This window comes from Schistosoma mansoni, chromosome 1 (genome assembly GCF_000237925.1).
Source record: "Schistosoma mansoni strain Puerto Rico chromosome 1, complete genome".
In the NCBI taxonomy this organism is placed as follows: domain Eukaryota; kingdom Metazoa; phylum Platyhelminthes; class Trematoda; order Strigeidida; family Schistosomatidae; genus Schistosoma; species Schistosoma mansoni.
Window position 1 is genome coordinate 29785018 of NC_031495.1, and position 27324 is coordinate 29812341.

The 27324-nt window shown below is 34.7% G+C and overlaps 3 protein-coding genes across 3 annotated transcripts; 2 read left to right on the forward strand and 1 right to left on the reverse strand.

Moving 5' to 3' along the window:
- Nucleotides 1-1403: 1403 nt before the first annotated feature.
- Nucleotides 1404-3813, forward strand: Smp_114160 (GTP-binding protein-related; the record flags this gene model as incomplete). The annotated part of the gene is made up of 3 exons (XM_018793983.1): nt 1404-1567; nt 1721-2094; nt 3386-3813. The coding sequence occupies 3 exons, from the start codon at nt 1404-1406 to the stop codon at nt 3730-3732; spliced, it is 885 nt and encodes a 294-aa protein (XP_018648441.1). The 3' UTR covers nt 3733-3813.
- A 685-nt stretch (nt 3814-4498) lies between these two features.
- On the forward strand, nt 4499-8733 carry Smp_196480 (hypothetical protein; the record flags this gene model as incomplete). Its single annotated transcript, XM_018793984.1, has 2 exons — nt 4499-4615; nt 8536-8733. 2 exons carry the CDS (start codon nt 4499-4501, stop codon nt 8731-8733), a joined length of 315 nt encoding a protein of 104 aa, XP_018648442.1.
- A 6046-nt stretch (nt 8734-14779) lies between these two features.
- Nucleotides 14780-25502, reverse strand: Smp_210440 (hypothetical protein; the record flags this gene model as incomplete). The annotated part of the gene is made up of 7 exons (XM_018793985.1): nt 14780-15026; nt 16072-16422; nt 17466-17664; nt 19321-19531; nt 21953-22022; nt 23281-23474; nt 25233-25502. 7 exons carry the CDS (start codon nt 25500-25502, stop codon nt 14780-14782), a joined length of 1542 nt encoding a protein of 513 aa, XP_018648443.1.
- Nucleotides 25503-27324: the final 1822 nt, after the last annotated feature.

The window sequence follows — 27324 nt, forward strand, 5'->3', positions numbered from 1 at the left end:
ACTCACTTGTCGACTTAGAATACGCCGACGACATAGTTTTACTCGGTGAAGACGCTGACAACATGCAGAGTCTTCTGACCACTATAAGCAACAATGCAGGCATGTTCGGAATGCGATTCTCTCCCTCGAAGTGCAAAATGTTACTTCAGGATTGGGTTGCATCGACACCTGAACTAATGATAGGGAGTGAAGTAGTTGAGCGTGTAGACCACTTCACTTATCTTGGAAGTCTCATCAGCCCTTGTGGTCTGGTATGTGACGAAATCTCAGCACGGATACAGAAGGCTCGTCTAGCTTTCGCCAACTTGCGTCATTTATGGCGTAGGCGAGATATCCGTCTAGCAACCAAAGGACGGGTTTACTGTGCAGCAGTTCGCTCCGTCCTACTCTATGGCAGTGAAACATGGCCAATAAGAGTAGAGGATATTCGTAGGCTACTAGTGTTCGATCATAGGTGTCTTCGAAGCATTGCTCGTATATCCTGGGACCACCGGGTAAGTAATGCAGTTGTTAGGAAACGAGTACTAGGTAGGGATGGCAAATCGATTGATGAAGTAGTGAAACTTCATCAGTTGAGATGGCTGGGACATGTGTTACGTATGCCCGACCACCGACTGCCCCGACGTGCAATGTTTCATGGTGTAGGAGTAGGTTGGAAGAAAGCTAGGGGTGGCCAGACCAAAACGTGGCACAAATCAATGAAGTCACTGACAAGTGGACTGGGCCATGTTGGTAGGTGTAGACTACCTGGTTGGGATTCGCGAGATGACAGCAACCGATGGTTAGAGACCTTGAATGACATGGCTCAAAATCGTTTGCAATGGCGAAGATGCATCCACTCTTTGTGTTCTACCAAATTCTAATCTTCTGAATTCCTCATGTCTTTATCTTTTTCTCTTTCCAAATTTATTTCACTGTACTATACTCCTTCAATAATTTCTTGAAACCCCTAATCTTTTGGATTTCTGATTATACTCCTACTACTTCTACCACTATGGGATTTGAATCGACAACTGCATCTCTGTGCTAATGTGGTATGGCAACTCGAACTGATGTACGTACGTACGAAGTTCTACGTTGTGACTGACTGACTGACTGAGAAAGCTGTATGTTTAGTTTCAAATATTAATAAGCGGAAAACTAGATGTGTTCTTAGGCAGAACGTATTTAAGAATGAACTTATTTATTCTTCCGACATATTCATCACTAGATTGTTGAAAAAGATATTTAAAATTGACTGAAAATTTAGTTTTTCAGCCAAAATTATTTCTTCAATTACATTTTTGGCACTGTTTTCAAGATATCTCACCCTAGCCATAAATTTATTCTGTCCACTGTGTTTCGCTTACCTGACTTTAAAATTTAATTGTATTTTTATATAGAATCGTCCTACGATTTTATTGATGAACAAAATTGACTTGGCCGAACCAATTAGTGATCGGCAGGCTCATACAAATCGAATTATTGAGGAATCACGTATTATTAAACGTGGTCCACTTGAAGTATACTATACCCAGCTTAATGCACCTGAAAAGCAGAAGGGGATTTTGAAACGATTGATGTCCAGGTTGGTAGGCTAGTCTTTTTGTTTTAACTTAAAGAAACTTGAATACCTCATAAAACGATAGCTTTGGCATAATACGCTGATAAAATTTCAGTTTTAAGCATAATCTTGAGACGTTTAGTTTTGATTTATTTCATTTTTGTTTTTACATTATAGTTTGCCTCATTTAGCCACCACCTCAGGGCATCCTGTCAATTCAGTTATAACAGTTATGGTCTTAGGTATTCCAAATAGTGGAAAAAGTACATTGATTAATGCTCTACGAAGTATTGGGCATGGAGGTCCCGGGGGTGCAGCAAGAGTTGGACGTACAGCTGGTCAAACTCGTTCTGTGGGTCATCCGATTATTTTGTACAGAGGAAACTCAAGTCATATATCAGATGATATTGACGGCAGTGTAATGGGTTCCCCTGACTACAAAATTCAGGTGTTTGATACACCCGGTATCTTAGAGCCTCGTGCTCGAACTTTAAGTGAACGACTTAGCCTTTGTGTCTGTGGAGCTGTGGACTATTCATCTCTTCAACCAGGTAATAATTCATTCTTTACTAAATAACAACTCCTGATTTATTTTAACTACGTTTTCCTCTCTCTTGCATATAGTTGTCGTTTAATTATAAAAAGTTACAGTTTAACTAAGAATATGAGAAACCGTAACACTTTTACTCAGATTTTTTTCACCAGTAGTTACTCGTGGACAGATATGTTAGAGGAATATAGATTGGATTAAAGCACGTTCCGTTCAGGGTTGTGTTGGAGCACGCTTATCCAATCAACGCTAGCAGATACTTGTAGAAGACTCTAGAATCTTCTCATGTAAAAACTATAAATATACTAACGTTTATATTATTGTAATTCCTACTTCTACCTGCCCTTGTCATTTGGGACTCAATCTCGTTCCTATTCAACTGTGTTCTGATTTAGGGACTTGTCGAGTGAATTATTGTCCAAGATTGCTAAGCAATAGGAGTAACTGGGTCGTAATAAGTTAAATTATAACAAAGTGTGATTTTAAAAGGTTGATTCATTGTTTTAAGACCTCTATACTGATGATTCAGGTTGTCATGAAACTGGTCTAAGTAGGTCACTTACTCCTGTTACTCCCAATGGAGCATAGGCCGCCAGCCAGCATTCTCCAACCCACTCTTTCCTGGGCCTTTCTTTCTAGTTCTATCCAGTTGTTATTCATCCTTCTCATATCTGTCCATTTCTTGGCGTAATATGTTCTTCAGTCTTCCTCTTTTCCTTTGGTCTTCAGGATTCCACGTGAGGATTTGCCTTGTGATTCAGTCTCCATATTACTGTGGTTACTTGACTACGTGGTGACTAGATATACTTGGTTTCTAGTCGATGAGTTACGTGTGTTTTGAGATAAGATGTTGTCGCTGACACATACTACTGTGGTTGAACTCAATGTTTGTCAATGAGTGAAAAGGTTTGTTTAACAATAAGTCTGACGAATATTAACATGAGAGACTTCAGTTTGATCAGTAAGGGTGATGTGACGTATCCTGATCATTAAATGACTAGTGAAGTGTTTTGTATTTCTAGTTGACGATAAAATTATGTTAACTAGTTAACTAACTGGAATTTTGTGAAACCTGTGGTATCTTTGCATATCTTCACTCATTATTACACATTTAGTTCAGTATATCATGTAAAGGATGTCTAACCTTAAGCTTGTTTTAGAAATAAATCTGTTCTGAGATAGAATTAAGTAAGAAAGAATATTTTCATTTCTTATATCTTCCAGTCACTGCTGATTTGTTTCAACCCATTTTTTAAAATTGAATTCCTGTTCATTTATCTTTGAACTTTTAGAAGTACTAGTGGACTACTTGTTATTTTGGTTTAATCGTCATCAACGTACAGAATACGTTTCTCTTTTTGATTTACCTGGTCCTACCACAGATGTTAACGAATTATTAATCAGCGTGTGCTTTAAAAACAAATTTTTCGTGACTGTATCCAAACCAAGTTGGCTACCTAATGAAATAGAAACTTCAGATGAATTATTTAAAAGTAATATCACTCAAAAGATGTCTATACCTGATACTAAACGTGCTGCCTTTCATATCCTTAGATTATTTAATCAAGGATATTTTGGTCCAGTTACTTTCTTACCTGAAGATGAAGAGTTAGCAGATAATTTCTTTCATCTTGTTTAGAAATTTTGAAATGACTTCTGAGCAAATGCTTTTGTAAATTGTACATAACACACCATTTGCAAATAAATAATCCACTTATTGATTGCCTCTTCAACTTTTGTTCAAATGAATTTATTTTGTGTTGATGTCTATCTGTGTTGTGATAGTGTTATTATTGACAGTAGCAATAAAATTCCACCAGTTTTACTGATTAACATTTTTGCCGAAAGTTCATATCTCATTGCTGTGCTTGAACACATTTTTAGATTTCAGTAATTTCTTTAGATTAAGAGATTTATAAGCTTACTTTAATTTCAGTTTACAATTGAACCATCTAGCTTATAGAACTCAGCATTATTGTAATCCCTCTCATCAACTACCATTCTCCATTCACTTTACTGATAAAACAAACTTGTGTCTCAGTCTCAGGAAATTTGTTCGATGTCTATGTTTATTAGGGACCCGGTCCAAGCGAAGATACAGATTTAAAGCCTTCTCCTTTTACCAAGTTTTTATAATCCGGTCGAAATCTATAGCTTTCTTAAAGTATATATAATTGTCAGTCCAGTGCGTGAGTTATTTTATTTTTTCATTTTTATTAAAATATCCCGTTGTCACCCTACTTAATCGCTTCTGTATGTATTGCATTCAATGTAGTAGATAATTAAAGGTAGTAAGTATGGGTAGCGCTCAAATATATTAAGCTTATACCAGTAATTCATATTTGGAATTCTCAAATGTCTTTCTGATTCCACAATATAGCTTTTTGTTTATTATTTTACTTTAGATGAATGATCATCCATCAGAACCTCTTGAAGTAGACAGTTTGAACAAATTAAATAGTATTAATTTAGGTCATTCTCCAGATAATTGGTCTGATTGGTTTTCCTATATGTCTTTACAGGTTAGTGTAGATCGATTACGTTTTTTCTCAACATTCCTATTCATACAGCATTGGTAGACTGGTTTTCTAAAATAATATAGTTTGAATCTGGTTCATTTATCTTTTGTGTGGAGTTGGTTTTCACCTGCCCATCTTACCTTTTTTATTTATTTATTCGTCGAATACTGTAGGTCTTTATATAGTCCTTCAAAACAGAAGAATTGTATTACGACTAGTTTAGAGTAAATCGATTACATGCACTATCATTATTAAGTAATATTATCAGTCAAAATCAGCTTTCCTTCGTTTATCAGCAGACACTACGGTAGTAATAATTAGTTCCTTGAGGCACGAGTTATGTAGTTCTTACTGAACTTTAAAGAGTTAGTATTGCGTCGCCAAATATTGTGTATTGCGATAGGACTAGTCGAATTTCTACCGATTGACCAAATTCAGATATCCTAGTACGACCCCAATACTGCTCCCCAAACTCCAATAAATCAGAACACAGCCGTTAAACGAGAATTGTTTATGGGGTCAGAAGCAGAACAAAAATTATTTACAGACAATGCATATTTATACAGTTAAGATGACTGTGAATATTAACCAATAGCAAAACGACACGTCAAGGTTATAGTTAGGACAACTGTAAATATTAACCAATAGGAAATAACATGTGGAATATGTGAAAAGTCTGAAAACATACCACTTTACGTTCGAATTAGACTCAATATAATTTTTGGGATATTCTTGTGAATATCCTAACACCTCCCCTTGGGAAAAGTTAATAGCGACGCAACTGAGGGTTTACTTGTAATTTCTTTGGTTGTCTCCGTTTGCGCTTTGACCACCTTCGAGGTAACAACCGAGAACCAGAAGGATGTTCTGCTTGAGTAGATGACTCAGTTGTTTCTGTTGTAGATATTGGCGGAAGTTGAAAAGTATCCAACAGTAAGTCGAGTGGAACGCGTTTCGTAATTTCACCTTTTTCTTTGGCTTCTCTTGGCCGTAGTTGATTATAGTGCCTGGTCCAGATTTCTTGGTTCACTCTGACATCATACATGACGTTCCCCTGTCTCTTCGTGACTTCACCCTCTATCCATCTATCATATCCGTGTCTGTAGTCCCGCGCATACACTTTCGCGCCAACTTCGTAGGGAATTCGAGTATTCTGCATTTGAGTACTCTGCTGGGCTAATCGCATGGGTGTCATTGCACTATGAACTGTTCGTAGCTTTCGTCTCATAAGCATCTCCGCAGGGGATTTGAAGTCTGGTAATAAGTCATGTGGAGCCGTCCGGAACACAACTAGAAATCGTTCTATGATACCGTGTGTGGTCCCCTCCCCTCTTGCTTTAAGCATGGCTCGTTTGAATGTATCGACAAACCTTTCAGCTTGTCCATTAGATTGCGGGTGGTAGGGCGGAGAACGGACATGGTTGATCGAGTTTTGCAAGCGAAATTCTCGGAATTGGCTGGATGTGAACTGCGAGCCATTGTCTGTTACTATTGTTTCTGGAAGACCATGCTGAGCGAAGATGTGATTAAGGAGTTTGATGGTTCGAGTTACAGAGGGTGGTGCAATCGGCAATATCTCCGGTCATTTGGAGGAGTCAAGCATGCATCTCCTGCTGAGAAACGTTACGGTCAGATCGAGAAAGAAGCCTTAGCTCTAATTTTTGCTGTCCGGCGATTCGACAAATTCATTTACGGGCGCCGTTTCATTTCGCTCACAGACCATAAGCCGTTGTTATCAATCTTTGGATCAAAGAAAAGCATTCCTGTCCATTCTGCTAATCGTCTTCAACGTTAGGCGTCGGCGTTACTGGGCTACGACTTCGACATCCAGTATCGACGTTCCGAAGATTTCGGTCAAGCGGATGCACTGTCTAAACTTATCAGTAACCACTCTACCACTGATGAGGACTCACTCATAGCCACAATATCAACGGAAGATGATTTTGGTGCTACACTATTTGCGAATGCCGTTCGAGCTATGCCTGTTACAGCTGAAGACGTTCGGGAAGCTACCAGAGACGACCCGATAATTCAAGAAGCAATCACCTATGTTCAGAGCCGATGGCCAGTTAAGCAGCTCAGTGGTGAGATGCAACATCTAGCGAATCGTCGCAGCTCTCTTTGTGTTTTCAACGACTGTCTGATGTTCGGTGATCGTGTAGTAATTCCAACAATCCTACGTGCCAAGGTCCTACGCCAATTTCACTCTGGACATCCAGGGGTAAACCGTATGAAATCCATCGCTCGGAGCTACGCATATTGGCCGAACATGGACAAGCAGATTGTCGACTTCGTCAAAAGATGTTCACATTGTCAAACAGCTGCGAAACATTCCCCTAAGTTACCACCAGTACCCTGGCCCAAGTCAGAAAAGCTCTGGTCGCGAGTGCACATTGATTTCGCTGGACCCCTAGATGGCACCACATATCTGATACTGGTTGACTCCTCCAAATGACCGGAGATATTGCCGATTGCACCACCCTCTGTAACTCGAACCATCAAACTCCTTAATCACATCTTCGCTCAGCATGGTCTTCCAGAAACAATAGTAACAGACAATGGCTCGCAGTTCACATCCAGCCAATTCCGAGAATTTCGCTTGCAAAACTCGATCAACCATGTCCGTTCTCCGCCCTACCACCCGCAATCTAATGGACAAGCTGAAAGGTTTGTCGATACATTCAAACGAGCCATGCTTAAAGCAAGAGGGGAGGGGACCACACACGGTATCATAGAACGATTTCTAGTTGTGTTCCGGACGGCTCCACATGACTTATTACCAGACTTCAAATCCCCTGCGGAGATGCTTATGAGACGAAAGCTACGAACAGTTCATAGTGCAATGACACCCATGCGATTAGCCCAGCAGAGTACTCAAATGCAGAATACTCGAATTCCCTACGAAGTTGGCGCGAAAGTGTATGCGCGGGACTACAGACACGGATATGATAGATGGATAGAGGGTGAAGTCACGAAGAGACAGGGGAACGTCATGTATGATGTCAGAGTGAACCAAGAAATCTGGACCAGGCACTATAATCAACTACGGCCAAGAGAAGCCAAAGAAAAAGGTGAAATTACGAAACGCGTTCCACTCGACTTACTGTTGGATACTTTTCAACTTCCGCCAATATCTACAACAGAAACAACTGAGTCATCTACTCAAGCAGAACATCCTTCTGGTTCTCGGTTGTTACCTCGAAGGTGGTCAAAGCGCAAACGGAGACAACCAAAGAAATTACAAGTAAACCCTCAGTTGCGTCGCTATTAACTTTTCCCAAGGGGAGGTGTTAGGATATTCACAAGAATATCCCAAAAATTATATTGAGTCTAATTCGAACGTAAAGTGGTATGTTTTCAGACTTTTCACATATTCCACATGTTATTTCCTATTGGTTAATATTTACAGTTGTCCTAACTATAACCTTGACGTGTCGTTTTGCTATTGGTTAATATTCACAGTCATCTTAACTGTATAAATATGCATTGTCTGTAAATAATTTTTGTTCTGCTTCTGACCCCATAAACAATTCTCGTTTAACGGCTGTGTTCTGATTTATTGGAGTTTGGGGAGCAGTATTGGGGTCGTACTAGGATATCTGAATTTGGTCAATCGGTAGAAATTCGACTAGTCCTAGCGCAATACGCTATACCATTAAATGAAGGTAGGGTACTAAACTGATGAAAAACAGCTCTATCTTTTCAACCCATCCCGTTAAATAATAAAAAAAAATATATAAGCTACTGTAATTTATACCTGTAAACAAATGGTTGTTCAGTGGCAGTAACACAGGATGCCATAGCTGAATAAATTATATCGCTGCCAACGCAAAACTGTCCTGAAGTGAGTATACAATTGTAACTTTATGATTGTTCTCGATGCATTATTGCACGCATTGTTCTTTTTATTTACTGTTTTTCAGTTCGTATTATATGTAGCTAAAAGTCCGTGGGAATTTCTTACATCTGTATTGATAATCCTTACACCTCTCATGATAATTTGTGCTTATTGTTCATATAAGCTGGCTAAAGAATTGAAACGTCAAGAAGCGGATCAAAAGATGAAGGCTAGACGTACAGCTGCCATTAACAAATCTAAGAAGCAAGTCAAAGTGGACTAAGTAAATTAATTTAAGAGACATTTTAGTTATTACACAGTTACATAACTTTGGTTAACTCATTGATTTCTTTTAAATTGAGAACGTGTTTTATTAGTTAGTATAAACTAATAAATTTTTTGATTATTGATACTTAAAAACCTAAATTTGGGTTGATTTTTTTCTTATCTATGTAATAAAATATATTTAGAATTCGGCTGCTCATTTCTGGCCCAGTGTTCAACTTTTTGTAGTTTTTCTACTTGTTTCTCTCTTGCTCTCTCTAAACATTGATAACATTAATTAGATTTGTCAACTAAAGTATTAAATAAGAAAAATTGGTTCATCGAAGAGTTCTCTTTTCGGCGAATTCATTTTCAAAGCTGTACAATCCACAAATATATACTTATTTTTCAGGATGATAATTGCAATAATAATGATGATAAACTTCTGTTAGACATAGTAACATTGAGGTAGAATAAACAAAGGTATTCAAAATTTTTCTTTAGATAAACAGGGAAACTAATAATATTTTGACTGTTAAGGACTTAAATATTCATCATAAAGATAGATAAGGAAATCATAATTGAGAAAGGATGGCTCAGCAGGATAAGATAAAATGTTGAAATTGAGATGAAATGTAATCAAGAGGATCATAAAAACAGAAATAAACCAGTTGTGGGGGTAGAAGGTTTAAGGAGAAGATGGGTCTGAAAAAAAATTGTGAGACATTATGACCATGATAGAAGAATTCTGGTTTTCCCAGATGTATAGCTATTGCTTCTGCAATGTTAAGATGCTATATGAATCCCTTTGGAAGACTTCTATTTACCTCGTAGATGACTTTGAACGCAGAGTCTGTCTTGATTGAGTGACCTGTGTTCACAAGGTGTTCGATTATTAAACTTCTTATTGAATCGTTCCCGCCTCTTCTTAGCCACGCCGGGTAATGTTCTTGAATTCTTTTGAATAAATTACTCATCGAATGACCTATATATCTGGCTGCCCATGTGCAAGTAAATTGGTAAATGAACATTGAGTTCGTCAGATGAGATAATTTATCCTTACGATTTTTGATGAACAATGATCGGCCAGAGAATACTATTCATAACATTGCTGCGAAAAACGTTCTTTTTGAAGAATCAGAAATTCTCCGCTTTAAGACGTTTGTAGCTCTATCACCCTTAAAGTCAGTGTTCATGTATAATGTTTTCTTTTCGACTGAAGTTATATATTTTAGGCGGTTTCGGTTTTATGTTCTTATCAGTGAATATTGAAGGATACCCGCTTTTGATAAGTATTTCCTTCAAGAGGCCCAGTTCTCCATCTAGTCCCGAGGTCTTAGATGAAGAATTGGGCCTCTTGAAGGAAATATTATTTACTTATTTATTTAAACACATAAACATGGGTACAAGAATGCACTAAACAGATATACGCCACGTAAATCATTCGATTTGTGTGAGGCCTGGGATACTGCCTGGGTGCCCAAAGCGAAGCGGGCTTGAAGGAAATACTTATCAAAAAGCAGGTATCCTTCAATATTCATTAATAAGAACATAAAACCGAAACCGCCTAAAATACATAACTTCAGTCGAAAACAAAAGATATGGTTGCTCCTTTGTACTATTTAAACTTGGATTAATTCTGATATGGTTATTTGTTCTCTGGAGAAGCGGCTTACATTGGGTCACGAAACGTCAGAAAATATAACTTTCTACTCATTGGGATATTACAAATATATTATTTTATGTATAACAATCTACCCAATGCTCAATTTATTCGACGTTTCTTACTTAGTGTTTCAATGGGTGTATTCTTTTAACTTAAGTATTCAGCGGAAATTATCAAAGTATATATATCTCTCTTTACAATAATTTATTACTTCCTACTGTCATGTTTATAAAATGGTCAGATTTTTTATCATATAAACCAGTGCAGTCCTTAAGAATGTTTTTCATACGTTATTCTAATCAATGTATGGGTATACGTATGTTCCAATCATTACAAAGTTAGCCTACACGTTATTTATTTGTTTGTATGTTCTTTCTGCGACACAAATACTGTTAGACAGTAGATAAAACACGCTTCGTCAATCTCCAATTTGTTCATTTTTAAATTGGATTTTCTTTTTTAGATAGATTAGTAAACCTGTCTCATTATTTGCTTGGTACTCAGTACATGTCTACTGTTGAAAATAAAACAGTGCGAATTCAATCAATAAACGTTGTAATCCTTGTTTTACAGAAGCTAAATACAAATGTATTGCTTCAAAGTTATATTGAAATTGAACAGACTCAGATAACTGTTGTCTTTTTTATTCATTCATAACAGGAATTTCCATTATTTTCTTGTTCTTATGATATCCATACACTGACTCTCTTCATTATCAACAAGACAGTTTCTTTTCATCCTTCAAAACAACAGGATATTGGGTTGCATATATCACTTTAGATAATCTATTCTTGTCATCGAAATCCACGTCTTATAGCGCTAAATTCAACAACTGTCTACTAAATAAATTATCCATGGTACATTTTTTTTAGATTAATATTACTTTAAATTCAGTTGTATGGGATCTTTTTTTATCATTTATTATTATATTCACTCATCATTCCTTTTTTGCTTTTGGTTTTGCAGATATGAGAGAACTTTAATAATCTGATGAACATCGTTGCGCCAACTCTCAGTTGTGTAGACTGTTCCAGAATATGTGATCTTTTCTCTTTTTTATAGAACTCTTTTCATTTGTGTAATAAACCGTTTTAATTTGTATTTATGTGTAAATTTGATGGAAATGTTTATTAAGATCGGGGCTAAACAATGTATGCACGTATACTGAATCGTCGTATTGTTAAACTCAATTTATAGTGTGTAATATTATGGATTTTTTAATCTTTATTTTGTCCAATTTATTTTCTACGTGAAAAATTTTTGCTTTTGTTATTATCTCTGGTTGTTCTTTTCAGTTCTTTTACATAGTACATACTAATGATAATTTGGAATTTCGTATTTGTCCGATAAGAATGCGATGTTTGCTGTCCACAAGGATCACTTGTGCCGTCTAATACTTGGTAAAGTGCCCTATCAAGAATGAGGTTTCTAAGTCTCAGAGCAATATGTGGGGTAGCTGGCTACAACTAAAATTCATAAAAATTTCCGGAATAAAGTGGCGTGTTGTATTTGGTACGGTATTACGAATTAATCCTTGTGATATGATAGCAAATTCAAATCAACAATCCAAAGACCTATTTTATCTAGTGGGACTATGTCGTATGTAAAACTTGCTATAGCACTTTTCAGACAAGTTTAACTTAAAGTTGAAAATACAAACTCGTTATTTATCAGTACAATACAAACTTTATTATTAATAAGTATAGCGTTACTCAGAAAACTTAAAGGTCCAGTGTTAAAAGGCAACTAAGTAATCCATTGAAAGCTATTAAACAGGGTTCCCTCTCAAAGAACTTATTCGAAATTCTGAGACCGATAAGCAACATATCACATAAACTACAATATAACTAAAATACATAAAGAGGGTTTGTTCTTTTGACCAATTCTGTCATTTACGCTATGGTCAAATAGGTAAGATTTGCTTGCAATTAGACGTGTCATCTTTGTTCGGGAATGCTTTACTCATGATGAGTTTGATTTGCAGTGAACTCATTATGAGACTTACAGAAACGAGACTTTCGGTTTTACCTCGAGAGTTATTTTCATACCCACTACTAGTTCAACAAGTTCTATAAACAATTGAACTATGCAGCTGATGGAATCACAATTAAATCCATTTAACGGCAAAACTGATGAATGGGTAACTAGTCGAATTTACTGAAGGGGTTGGGTACATATACATTCAAGCAATATTTTCATGAATTTCGAGCCCTTAATTTGAGGCTTCTAAATAATTGTAAACAAAACGACGTATTGGGATGCTGTTTAACTCATATAACGAGTAGATTATAATCAAGATTTTAAATATTTGGTGATTCACATTCGCTTATGAATATTGACTCGCTATTTGTATCGGCACTTTCAGTCATTGTATTTGTTATATCTCGAAAAGAACTACGAATGGCAATTTTCGAGGACTATTTACGGACCAATATGATACACATATTTTCTATTGTATAATTGCTAAGTAACTAGCCTATTCATATTCATGTTCCTCTTATTATAAGCTTTATTTTGACCCATAGACTGTTATTATATGATTTGCTGTTCTTGAGTTATCCTCAGTCTGTTAATTACTGTTCCTCACATTTGACCAAATCTTGTTTCCTATCTTGTTGTACGACGTGGTCTGTCTGTTTAGTATATAAACTCAGTATGTTTGAAAATAATGATTCATATTGCAAGGCTGTTGTTGGTGTTCTGGACTTAACTGGCTGGGCTAGGCAGATAGCAGGACTGACAAGTGCTCTTGACTGCTCTTACGGGTTTCATGTGTCACTGGTCCGATCGATAATTCGCTGCTCTTCAATTGGCGGCTTATCACGTCATATGTATAAACAGGGCACTCAGGCACAGAAGTCATAACAGTATTATAGTTATAAATGATGTTCAGTCTATTCTAGTTTATAAATTTGGATATCTATGACACCTAACCCTAATTCGAAAGGTTAAGAGACAAACCCGCATTATAAGTTCAGTGTATTAGAAGGTTTTCATGAAGTAAATCTAATTGACTTTCGAAGGTGGACTTGACATTTCATTTGCTGCAGATCAGTTCCGATTACCAAATCATAAATGAGCAGCTTCACTCTACTGTGAAGGTAATAATCGTTTGTCAACAAATATTGTCGTTGAATAACCTAATCAATATGTATGGTTTGACAATTATGATAAGTATACTTTTTAACCAATTACATTCATGTTTATATTATTCGAACTTTGTATAATGAAGTGACTGACGAAAATTCATTTTCTGACTTATTCATTCCAACACGACATAGGCTGTGTAAAGCGATCTAATGGTTCGAATAAATTATTGTCCTCTTTTTTTATTAGCAATAAACATAGTCTATTCAAAATGTATAGACTATTTTATTCATCACCCGACATTATTTAGCGAAGTCATGATATTCAGGCTTTTTGAAGGCACAGAGAGTAGTGATCATGCCCTTCAAGTTTATTGCCCATAATCTATATACAATATCCAATTTTATTCATTTATCACATAGTCACTAAGATCTCAGCGCTAGTCGGAGGTATGAGCTGTGTTCTGTAAACAAAGAAATGTATCTGATACCCAAAGTTTTTAAGTAATGCTACAGATTACGTACGAATATTTATGAAGGGTGATATAAATTCAATAAGAGTAAATGGCATTTAGCGTCTAACAAACATTTTGTTATTCGTTGCCTGTTGAAGAACATTAGATCCCAAAAAGTACAGTATTACCCTAAGTTTAATAATGACGGCCTAGGATGAGACTTTTTATAATGCATTCTTCCCGATAGTTCTCTAGCTGATTATATTTTATGGTAAAAACTGTTCTCATTAACCCAATTTTCATAAATTAATAACAACCAAGTTTTAGTCAGTAATTTTATTAGAAAAACTAGGTGTTCTGAACTTCCAGATATCCAAAGTAGTCATTAATTATAAATCATCAGATAACAAAACGGGTATTATGATCAATGTCTGTCATTTATCTAGGATCTTTAAAAACCTGACTCCTAAAAGATTATGCAATAGTGTACTTAATTCTTTCGCATATATGGCCAAGCTAAAGCATATACGATCCTGTTTCCACGAGAATACGTATTTCTTCAAGATTACATAGACAGTTTGTCAATAGTTCCCGGGAAATATGAAGTCTAAATCTACAGTTCTTTACGATCAGCTACACATCGAGATTTGGATCGTTTCACAGTGAAGACAACAAAAGTCAAACAAAATAATTAAGAATTTATTTTGAACTTATAATTAAAAAAATATGGAATATTAGTTAGATTGGCGAAATCATATTATTATTTATCATTGAAATCAAGGGAGTTTAAATTTTACCATTGATTAGTTACTAAATCAACTTTAATTGGACCAGTCATTAATCAATCATTGATTAGAATCATTCAGGGAACGGATAGGGAAGTGATCCACCTTCTACATAAATTGATTTCAACTGACTGTAAGCCAACAATGTGTCAACTGAATTTTCTCGACCGAATCCAGATAGTTTATAACCTCCAAATGGAATACCAGGTGGATAAACATTGTAACTGTTAATGTATATAGAACCACATTGTAGTTGTGAGGCTATACGATGGGCAGTCGCCAAATTTTGTGTAAATACTCCTCCAGCAAGACCGAATTCACTTGAATTACGAAAAAAAACCAAAACTTAGTTATATATTTTTAAATTCACCGAATAATGAGCTAACAAAACACCACAGAGACTTTTTTCTTTCTCTAAAGAGCAATAGATTTCCATTAACCTATATAAATATAGTGTGCCCACATACGTAAACACCTGAAAAAGCCACAGCAGGACAGATAATAAAAGATTCGTAAAAAATATTGTACTACCGTCGAACAGATGAATATTTCTTTATCGATGAAAATAACTGAATTAAAAACTACTCTAGACATACTTAAATAAATCACGTTTTTTTTACCGAGAATTGACACTATTAGCTGGATGACCATTTAAAATCAGTAAACGCTGGTTGAATGGTTCATTTTGAAATGATAGAGAAGATTTACAGCTCAGGCAGGTGTTTTTTAACCAAGTAAGAAGTGAAGATGCTGTTCAGGATCCCGACGAAAGCTCTGCAATCAAACCATTCAGCTTAGAAGAGACAACACCGAAAGCTGTTTTTTTGAGTTTCAAACCCCTTAATGATACGTGGTCACAAGCCAACTCATAATCAAACTGATGAAGTTTAATTCTTTTGAAATAACAGTTAAATTGTTTTTTTATGATAGGCAATCAGTTTCAAAATTAAAAACCAATATATTGAGTCTTAAGGCATATTGGTAGTATAGGTATTTAATAAGACGGCGTTGATTTATGCATATAATCCGATTTTGTAAGTAACATTTCGTTTATATTTTCATCTTCTATTTTCTCTCAGGATTTAAGTGCAAAAAAATTTCATGAGTCTAGAAACCCGGTATATATAGTCTAGAGTGATTTACTAGTGACTGGTAAACTTAATTGTTTTGTACAACAATTTAACTGAATAGGTGGCTGGTTGCAGCTTTAAAACAATCCAAGTTTTCAATTAAAAAAAGAATAATCTTTTTAGAGCTTTTGGTTATTATTAATAGTATTGATTAACTGTAAAACATTACAATTGAGAAAAGAGTCCAAAACAAAATGAAAACAGTTGACTATTTAATATTAGGAAAAAGACAAACCTGTCGTTTGAACGTCGGACAATTTCTTCTTCTGTATTAAATTCTAATAAAGTAATAACTGGACCAAATATTTCCTCTTTCACAACTTTCATATTATCATGACAGTTAGTTAAGATACATGGTGTAATAAAATTATCATTATTTAAATTACTGACTTTAAATTTTGGCTTTTCACCACCATACAATAAAGTGGCTCCTTCGGAAATGGCTGATTTTATATAATTATATACTTTTTGTTGATGTTCAGGAGAAATTAAAGCACCCATGGAAACTTTCGGATTGAAAGGATCACCGACTAAAATTTGTTTAACTGATTCAATAAGTTTTTGAGTGAATGGTGCTGCAATAGATCTAATGTTTTAAAAATAAAAAGAGATATGTAGAGGAATTGATTTCTATAAATTTAAATTGATCTATTAAGATCATTGGACTATCTACCTAGTTTCTAAGTGTTTATAAATATTGTCGTAAAGCTTTCCATTTTGATTTGATCTAAATTAACTAACAAATTATTTTCATAGTTGAATTCACAAGTCGATTTAATCCAGACCACCATTGGAAACCTGGAAGCGCTAGATGACCGTTTTATCCTAGTATGGGACTCCGAAGTATGCACCCACCACTCCGCACGTGGGACTCGGACCCAGAGCCCTAGGTCTCGCACGTGAGCGCTTAACCTCTAGACCATTGAGCCAGCATCCAACGGTGTTATTGTCTAACCTCGACCGATCCATGACCTTGTGCAGCCCTTTATCGATTGTCTGAGATGGATGACTGTTTAACACCAGACACAGATTAGACTCCACTGGTCGCGGCTTCTAACTAGAACTCTACGAGTTTCATATTGAAGCTAGTCACTAGTGAGCACGTGATTATAACCAGTATGGGAAATTGTGCAGATTGTTAGAGTCCCGCGTACAGGACCGTGGATATGCACTTCTGAGAAGTCCCAAACTAGGACGGAACGGCCGTTCAGTGTTTCCAGGTTTTAAATGATAGTCTAGCTTAGATCAACTTGGGAATTCAACTGTGAAAATAATGTAATCTCCACAAATCCTCATACTGATAACAATTTATTATTATTAATGGGATTATTTACCACCTACTGAGGAATATACCTTACATTCACATTAGTATATAATTCACCAATGTAACAAACACATAATAAAATATCTGAATGATCAGTGTACAAAAGTTGTCTGACAAAAATAACTGTGGAAGGCAATTGATCTTAAGAGTTCTAGCCTAAAAATGTTTCTCCGTCAATAAGAATATATAATATTCATGTAAAGGAGCAAACCTATAATGAAACTGTAGATATTGTTGAAAACTAGTCAGTGATCATTTTCACTTTCATATTCAGAAAAGATTCTTTATCATCATATTTTACATACCTATGAACAAATACACGAGCAGCATTAGAACATACTTGTCCTTGAGTATAAAAATTAGCCATCAAAGTGCCTTTAACAGCTTCATCTAAATTAGCATCTGACATTATAATTAATGGTGATTTTCCGCCTAGTTCAAGTGTACTTGGTATAATGCGTTCAGCAGCGCACTTAAGCACAGATCGACCTCCTGCAACACTTCCTGAAAATACCAAAGATAATATATGGTATAATGCACCCAACCGTTTGAAACAAAATTCAATGCATCAGACGGTAAATAAATCAATAACAATTATATATATATATATATATATATGGAATGAGCACCAACTGTTCTAATCAACACTGTTAAAAATGGAAAATTTATTTCTATCTATATGATCAATAGTGCTGATGAAGTCGAAATAACAGTATAATATCAGCTCATTTATTGATGTGAGGCCATAAAGAAAATAGCACTACTCGCCAGCGACATGGATTATGTCTAAAGAGTAAAATGTAAGCGATAATTTACAGACAGCGTAGCTTAGTCGGAGATTATGGAAGATCACAAGAACTTAGCCATTGATACGTCAGTTAATTTCTTATTTGTAAGGATATTAATCTTAATGAACATTATTTGACAAACAACGAATATTACAGGCAGTAAATTGGTAAAATATGGATTACAACTTCTTCAAAATACGTCTAGTTTCAATTGTTTAAATACTTTAATTCTATTGTTGCATGATTTTAATAACATTAAATGCTACAAATTGGTTAAGAAGAGAATTTCTTTATTTCATATAAATCAGAAGTGTTAACTGACTGTCAGATAATCTGAAGTAAACGTTATCCCATAGTAAAGGCAATGTATTTAGTTTGAATACAGTTTTCTTCTTTATATTTCCAGAAACATTAGGTAGTTTGTAAGTGTCCTTATCAAGGTTTGACTTGAAAATTTTGTGTAGACTGATGATTAGGTAGATTGTTAATAACAGAAATAGTATATTCATAAAGTTTCAATCAGTAGAAAATTCTTAATTGTTAATTTTCTGTAAATGTTGTTAGGATATATTTTCGTGGCCCGAGATCTAACACCAGTTAGATCGGACGAATGATTGTTATTGAAATATGCATGTTACCAATCCTCGTATATGATCATAGACGTAAATCGCGTTGGTGAATAACGGAATTAAACGAGTCAAATATGAGAATGGATTTTCGAATACGTATATTTCGTACAATCATTGATCGGAAAGCGGAACAAAACAAAACGACGCGCAATGGAGAAGGCAAGTGAGCCAACTCAATTTAGCCAGGCATGAACCTATTTTTATAGTCAGACCGAAAAGCAAGTTACCGACATATGATGAGTAAGGTAAGTAATTAGCACACATACGATTACATGAAGCCGTCAGGATTAATAAGCGAATAATTAACAAGGTCAAAATGTGCTTTGAGAAGAATGAATAGATTGATCTGTCCATAGGCTAGAATAACATATGTGGTCTTGACATAGTACCAGATCCTACAATGTCATGAAACTTTTGCTTTTGTTACTGTGTTTATAGTTATAATTATTCAATAAAAGAATTTATACAGTACCAGAGATACAAACAAGCTATCAATACCTATGACTAACGGCTAATCAAAAAGATTGGTACTTATTACAACAAGTAGAATCAATTCATACGAAAGGTACATCAATATTCGATTTTTTTCTTATTTTGCGAAAATGATACTTATGTGAAACTGCAGTTATTAGTATATCACTAAAGATTGAGTAAGTATAACATCAGTACAATTTCCTTGAGCATGGTGTATATTTGGATGTCAGAAAAAAAGGTTACTATTCAGAAAAAAGACATAACTTAACCTGTAAATGATACTTTTCTAACTAAAGGATGATTTACTAATGCTTGACCAATTTCAACACCTCCTAGAACAACTTGGTAAAGATTTTCAGGACATCCAGCAAGTTTATACAATTCGTATAAACGAATAGCTGTTAATGGAGTTAAAGGAGATGGTTTAAATATGAAGGAATTTCCAGCAGCTAACGCAGGAACAGATTTCCATACAGCCATCTTAATTTCAAATAAATAAAAAAAATAGGCGTAAACGTTTCAAATCATTAATATAACTAAATAAATAAAATGATTGATTTCTAAATAACAGTTCCCAATAGAAATAAGCTGTGAAAAATAGTTCTACAAACTAGTTAATGATAGACCATTAGATTAAAACGTTTGAATGGTCAATTAAAATCTCATCAACACTACGAATGAGGTTACTTTCTAAACGTTGGTCATATCCTAAAAAATTGTTTGGTCCTCCTTGGATTCATCCTTTTAACAAAAACTTGCCTAATTTTCAATAACTGTGTAATTAGGTAGTAGAATAATTTGAGTACAATGTTATAATAAGAAGTGAACCACGGTGAAAATGCTCTCCTGGCTGATGACTTGCAACTCGTAACGCAATGAATAACTTTGTTGTTAAAAATGTTGAAAGGAAATTTCGTGAATTTGGTTCAAGGTCTTTTTAGCGACCATAAATTGAAGTTGCCTTTTCTGATACTTTTCAACCTCTTCCAATCGGTTTCAAAAGCCATAATTACTCACGGCAATTGTGAAGAATGCCAGTAATCATAATTTCACGCTCTTAACCATCATTGTATCTGTCACTACTAAATTCAAACAAAAAACTGTGATGTTTTATAACTTGTGGCCTTGTGCCCCTATTTATATATATAATGTAGTGATACAACCAATTAGAGAACAGTGATTTATCAACCGGACCAATGACGCATAAAACCCGTACGAGTAGTCTAGAGTCATTATCAGTCCTGCTTCCTGCATAGCCCTGCATGTTAAGTCCAGAACCCTAATCCTAGCGTCTGCGATATGAATCGTGTTTTTTAAGCATACTGGGTTTATATACAAACCAGACAGACCACATCGTACCATAAAATAGAATAGTGAATGTGAGAGATAGTAATTAATAGACTGAGGATAACTCAAGAATGGTAAATCGTATAATAACAGCTCATAAGTCGAAATAAAGCTTATAATAAGAGGAACATGAATATGAATGGGTTAGTTACTTAACAATTATACAATAAAAATATATGTATAGTATTAGTTCAGAAATAGATTCCAACAGTTACCATTCATTATTCTCATCGGGATATAAAATGGTGAACCATTATCATTTTTGAACTAAGACTGAGAACTTTTGACAAAAATTATCCTCGATTTCGCTTAAACTGAAGTCAATAAATACATGATGTACATAGAGGAGTTTCTTCAGATAAATTCACTTGTCGAAACATCTGCACACAATATTAAGTGTACAATGTGGGGGCTAGGATGTGACTCCAATGAGATCGTATGGGTGATTGTTGTCAAAATATACATCCTGCCTATCCACGTATGTAATAAATGACTTAATCCGCGTTGGTGAATAACGGAGTTAAATAAGTCAAATATGAGAATGAACTTCCGATACATATATTTTCTATACTCATTGATTTAGACAGGAAATCAGAGGAATGAAGCGAGTATAAGAGACCGAAGCAAAAATGACACGCATTGGAGATGGAGGGTAAGCCAACTCGTTTTGATCAAGCGTTAATCAATATTTACAGTCAGATAAAAATAAATTACAGACATGTGATGAATAAGATAAAAAGTGTACACACATACGCTCATATAAAAAGTAGTCACGGTTAATAAGTGAATAATTAACAAGGTTGAAACGTGATTCAAGATGGATAGGTAAATTGGCTTGTCCAGAAGTTAGAATAAGGTATATGAGCTTAACATGCCAACCGACACTAGAACAACAACTAAACATTAAAATGATATGTATGATCGCTCTTAAAAATTCAGACAACAGTTAAACTATGTGCATACTACATATCACATATCATAAAATGGTTATTATTATCATTATTGAGATGGTGGAGAAGATTTGTAGCTCAGGTGGGTGATTTTGATGTTGGTTTGTTTTGGGGTTTGTTTGACCAGACCATCCAGCTCAGAGAACAAACCAACATCATTATCATTATTATTATGGATTTTCTGTATGAGAGAAACAATGAATATTTAAGGATATACAAAATGATATTCCAGGATCTAATAACCATATAGTTGGATAACATAATATTCATCAATAAATACTTTTCCTATGTCAATAGGCCAACATAGTTTTCAACCGAAAAAATACATTTTTATAATATAAACATTGCTAACTAATAAGCTAGTCCATATTGGAAAATGGCAAATTCTACATCGGTTTAATAACTACTGAATGTTTTGCACAGATTCAAGTGCATTATTTGTTTAAAAGCTAATTGGAATTGCAATAGCATAGAAATGTAGGCCTTCATTTTAAAATTTTAGAGATAGTCATACATGATAATGTCTTGGTAATTGTCGACCAAACTATCAGAAAGACTGACAGTGCACAACAAGAAATATCAAATCATAAATAATAGTAATTACTTGAAAAGGAAAATTCCATGCTCCGATACCAGCACAAAGTCCAAATGGTTCTCTTCTGGTATAATAAAAACTAGGAAAAAAAGAAAGTAAAACAAAAAGTAGGATATCTCATCTTTAAATTGTCATAAAAAGAAGGAAAGAGAGAGGGATGACATTAAGTTATCGTACTGAAACTCAAACACGTAGAATTAAAGGTTTCTACTGAATTCAATGGGAAGTAGGCAGTAGCTTAAGTCAGTCGATCATAATCAAGTTAGAACCTAGTAGATACATGCAGTCTAGAAACCATTGGATAAAACGAAAGGTAGCGAAACTGAGATTGTCCAGTGAGACTATAATTTATGGACGATTTTTGAGTGACGCTAAAGTACCCTTGAAAATGTTCACCTACTAACTAGAACTAAACGAGGATTATAAATCAGTGAAAAGAATTAGAATTATGATTTACAGTTGATGGTTAGGGTTAGGAATTAGATTTAGGGTTTTCATCACGAACTGACATCAGCTAAAATCCCAAAGCGCTGTTTAACCAAATAAATGAATGAGTTTCACACCGAAATCCAAGACCTGTTATCTTATATCTGATTTATTCATCCATAAATTATAGTCTCGCCAAATCGGGAAATAATAGATTCTAAACCAAACACAATGGAGTAAAATGAAGATAATAATACATACAAGATTGTAAATCATGTCATAATGTGAGTCATTTAAACTTTTAAATGTCATCTATCGGAATTGGGATTAGTTGTTGATTTACCAATGTGGTGGTTCCGTAACATAAGGGTCTTGTACTATATTTCAAAATAAAACTACGGGTTACTACTAGTACTGAGTACTTCTGGTTTACGAAATCGATTCAGTAAATTGTAGTTGATCTTTTATGGTTAATCAATTAATTCTCATATACGACTGGAGTTAATTTTGAAATAAATCTAAGTAGTTAATATGGTGTTTTTTATTAGTCAACACGTCAAGTAGAAATACTTGGCAAACAAGTGATTACGGAGAATTAATGTACACAGTAAATAAATCAGTTTAAACAAAAATATATCTAATGTGAAAATCAAGCCATTTATTCCAAAAATGAATCCAATGTAAAGATATTTACTATGCCCATAAACAATACGTTTTGACATGATTATTACTACAGGTTTTTTACTATTAATTTCTCTTACTACATCGAAAATAAACCTCAGCAACTTGGGCCATCAAACTCTTTCATCGTATTCCATGCAATTTGAGTAGATCTGTCTCACAACTATATTTTTAATCATCACATCAAATATTAAAACTAATAATCTAGAATGTAAGCAATTTTAAATTACCTGCCAGGATTTGGTGGGACAGGAGAATGAGTCCCAACAAAACTTGGGATAAAACCAGCAAATAGCTCAAATGAATCTGCACAAGCCTCAATGTCTGCACGAGCTTCCCACAGTGGCTTTCCAGTATCTAGTGTCTCTAATTCAGCAAGCCAATCTGTTTCAGCACGAACAAGATCACCAACTTTTCTAAGAATCTGAAATATGTCATTTAAGTATAGTAAATAGCATTGCTTAATGGATTGTGAAATAATGAAAAAAATAATCCAAACAAGCAGTAAGATATATCATAAAGCATAACATATAGTTGGCTAGTTTTAGGTTATAGGGTGGTATATTAGAAATGTATTAGTTCTGAGGAAAAGTTTATAAGGTGATGACAATGATTAGGGTCATTCTTTATCACTTTTATGTTTATTACTAATAACCTTTGGAGGGTTATATTGATAAAATGCAGTAGCAAAACTAAACAATAATCATGGAGTTAATAATCAACCAATCACATATGAGACTGGAGGTTCGCCACTGACATTGTGGATGGTTCGGCATCACTTTGGCAAGTTTTGCTGAATGTTCATGCGCGAAATCGGTTTGCTGGCTAACTGATTTCATTCATACTGGTGGTTGTTTTTCAGTGTTCTCAAGAGCCATTGTCATTGAAACATTGTAAGGCATGTCGCCATTGCTAACAGTTATGAGTTTGACTGTCGTGTAAGCGGAATGGGTCAACTTTGGCTTGTTCATACTGTGCGTAATTGATTAACGCGATCATTGATCGGAATAATCATACATGTGATGTGAATGTGTATATGAATGGTGCGAATGGTCCACCAGGGTGTTCGGTACCTATATGGTTGCGCCACAGGATTGAGCTGTACTATTCAGATTGAAGCGTTGAAGCCTATATGGTGTCTGGTTTTCCTGTGAGGCGGGATTGAGCTGTAATGCTCGGGTTAAGCCTGGGCGGTGTTTGGCTCTCCTATTAAACAGAATCGAGCTGTATTGTTTGGGTTGTCATGTGAAAGGCTGGATACTCTCTGGTTCTCCTGAAAACAAAAGCAAAATTACTGTCCCACAAGGGTTTATTATATAACTTATATAATACAGGATAAAATTACAACATGTGACGAAACCAGCATGTCAAAATGATTCCAGTAGAGTTGGTGATTGTTAGCATTGAAATATTAACGAATACCCCTTTAATTATTGAATCAATTTTTTAGACTACAAGTTTTTATTTTATCTCGTAGCTTTCTTTCACCCCAAACAATGAGAATTATTTAGCTATTCGCAATATGTATATAACGGGATAATTAAGCTATGAATAAGAAATATGAAATATGCTTGTATGTGAAGAAACCAACTTGAATCACTTTCACCGAAATATTCATTCATTCAAAGCCTTAAGTACAGTTCCGTGATCCAAATTACTATAGCGTAATCGCATTCTCAGTTCCCATTGTTCAGCTTATAATCCTGCGTTATATTCTACCACTCATTCATTGTGAAAATACCGGTCTAAGTTAGACCACCATTGAAAACTCGAAAGCGCTAGCGATTAGATTCGAGAAGTTTCCTGAATTCTAGTGAGAAGCTGTGACCAGTGGAGCTAAACCGTGTCGGGTGTGAGGTAGTTACCTATCGAAGACAATGGAAGATGGTCGTGAAATGTTATGGACTGATTGAAGTTAGACACATCATTGGATCCTGACTCAGTGGTCTAGAGATTAGGCATTAGCGCACGAGAGTGAGGGTCCTGATTTTGATTGTTCACTTATCACAGCAACATATTTCATTCAAACTACAGTTTAGTGAGTAGTGGACTTGGAAAATGAGAAACATTTCTAGATCCTTTGGTCATGAATAATTCCAGTCTTCGTAGAACCTAACCATAATAATTCTTTGGTGTCACTAAAACTAATGGAAAGAATACTTAGAGAAGAAATATGACTCACTTTGGCACGTTCTAGTAATGGTAAATCAATCCATTGCTTTTGTGCTTTACAGGCGTTAATAGCCATTTCATCAAGTCGTGAATATGTTGTTTGTTTGTAATGAACCAAAGGTAACCAAGTGGACGGATCATAACTAGTATAATCGTAATTGCAACTTGGATCTTTCGTATCCCCTGCAGCAAATTTCAATGGAAGCTGACTATTATTTAACCATTTGTGGAGTCTTTCAATAGCCTGTTTACGACACTCTTGAAATGATTCAGAATTCATTTGAAATTGTTGACATCTGATTGCTGATGTTGAAAATTCAGTCAAATTACTGAATCGGATAAAAGCGCTTTGAAACCTTAAAATTTTGCAAATCAATATCTAAAATAGAATCAGATGGAAATCAACGAAAGAAATGTTTACTTATTTGGTCAAACGTAAAGTATGATATAAGATTCAAAGTCGTGTACTCGACGTTTAATTACACCTTACATATGAGAAGCGGTGATGCTACCGAGATCTTTAAACACAAGTGGAGTATCACTTGAGCCCTAAAATAGAGCTCTTTAACCACTATTTCATCGCTTGAATATGCCACAGTCATTGATCAGTGTATTGAAAATATGTGAAAAATAACATTTTTAAAATTTCACTTGTTACTATCACACCTTTTTACTTAAGAAGAATTCAAAATGGATGAAAATAGAAATTAGTGATTATGGGTAAAGAATGGAGTATAAATATGGGTGAATCAAATGAATGAACACCAAAATAGAAATAATTTATGGACGATTTTTGAGTGACGCTAAAGTACCCTTGAAAATGTTCACCTACTAACTAGAACTAAACGAGGATTATAAATCAGTGAAAAGAATTAGAATTATGATTTACAGTTGATGGTTAGGGTTAGGAATTAGATTTAGGGTTTTCATCACGAACTGACATCAGCTAAAATCCCAAAGCGCTGTTTAACCAAATAAATGAATGAGTTTCACACCGAAATCCAAGACCTGTTATCTTATATCTGATTTATTCATCCGTACATTATTAGTCTCGCCCAATAAATGGTCTTGACCACTAAAATTATTTCGAAATAGTGTAAAACCAACCCACGTTGCTACAAACAAGAACTATCCACAAACCTCCTGTTACAATAAATTTGATTTATCAAGACTGTACAATTTATCAATATTTAGTAGATCATATATTATTATCATTATAACAAGATAACTAGTTACGGAGATCTTTTTAAAACAGAAGAAATGACCAAATATAAATGTAAACAGTTAAAGAAACTGTGGTGGAAACTGCACAGAAAATCGCTTTCTTAAATCGGTATCATAACTTTTATTCGAAGGTAAAATTCAGACAAACAAGTTGTTGACGTAACCTCAAGCTAAAACTAATGATCACCCTGATATTTATTGTTACACATGACCATACAAGATTTATAGACAGTGTGACAACACTTGTAATCTTGGAATTCAAAACATCGTCGCATGCTTTCATGCAACAATTGATCAATCGTAAAGACAAACATATAGTCAATGAGATGAATTTTGATGAAGATAAATCAAACCAGTTTCACTTCATGAGGTATGCAATCGAAGAATGAGCAGAAAACAACACCCATTATAGAACAAACTCTTAATAAAAACTATTCATAAAAATCTAGTTGAAACAGGAAAAGATTAGAAAAAATTAGCACAAGAAGTATCATTTTATATGTATCAGAATAAGTCTTAAAAACAAAATATTTTTTTCATAATATTTAACATAATGTGAACTAATCAGATCTTTAAATATTAATTCATGATAACTAATTCGACTCGTCTAATTATTACACGAAAAACGTAGTGTAATACAAAGTTAGTGAACTAATCAGTAGAGGTCAATTCGGTAGCATAACATTAGCATTAATTACATCAACCTTAGAAGTCTATTCTGAGTATCTTTATCAATTACATCTCATTAGTACTGACTGGTCTATTTGTAATATTCTTAATTTAGTTTCAATACTTATATTGACCACCTAACATGAATATGCAACCAAAAACACGTTCTTCAAGAATGATGACGTATCATTACTATCGGTGGTATATGA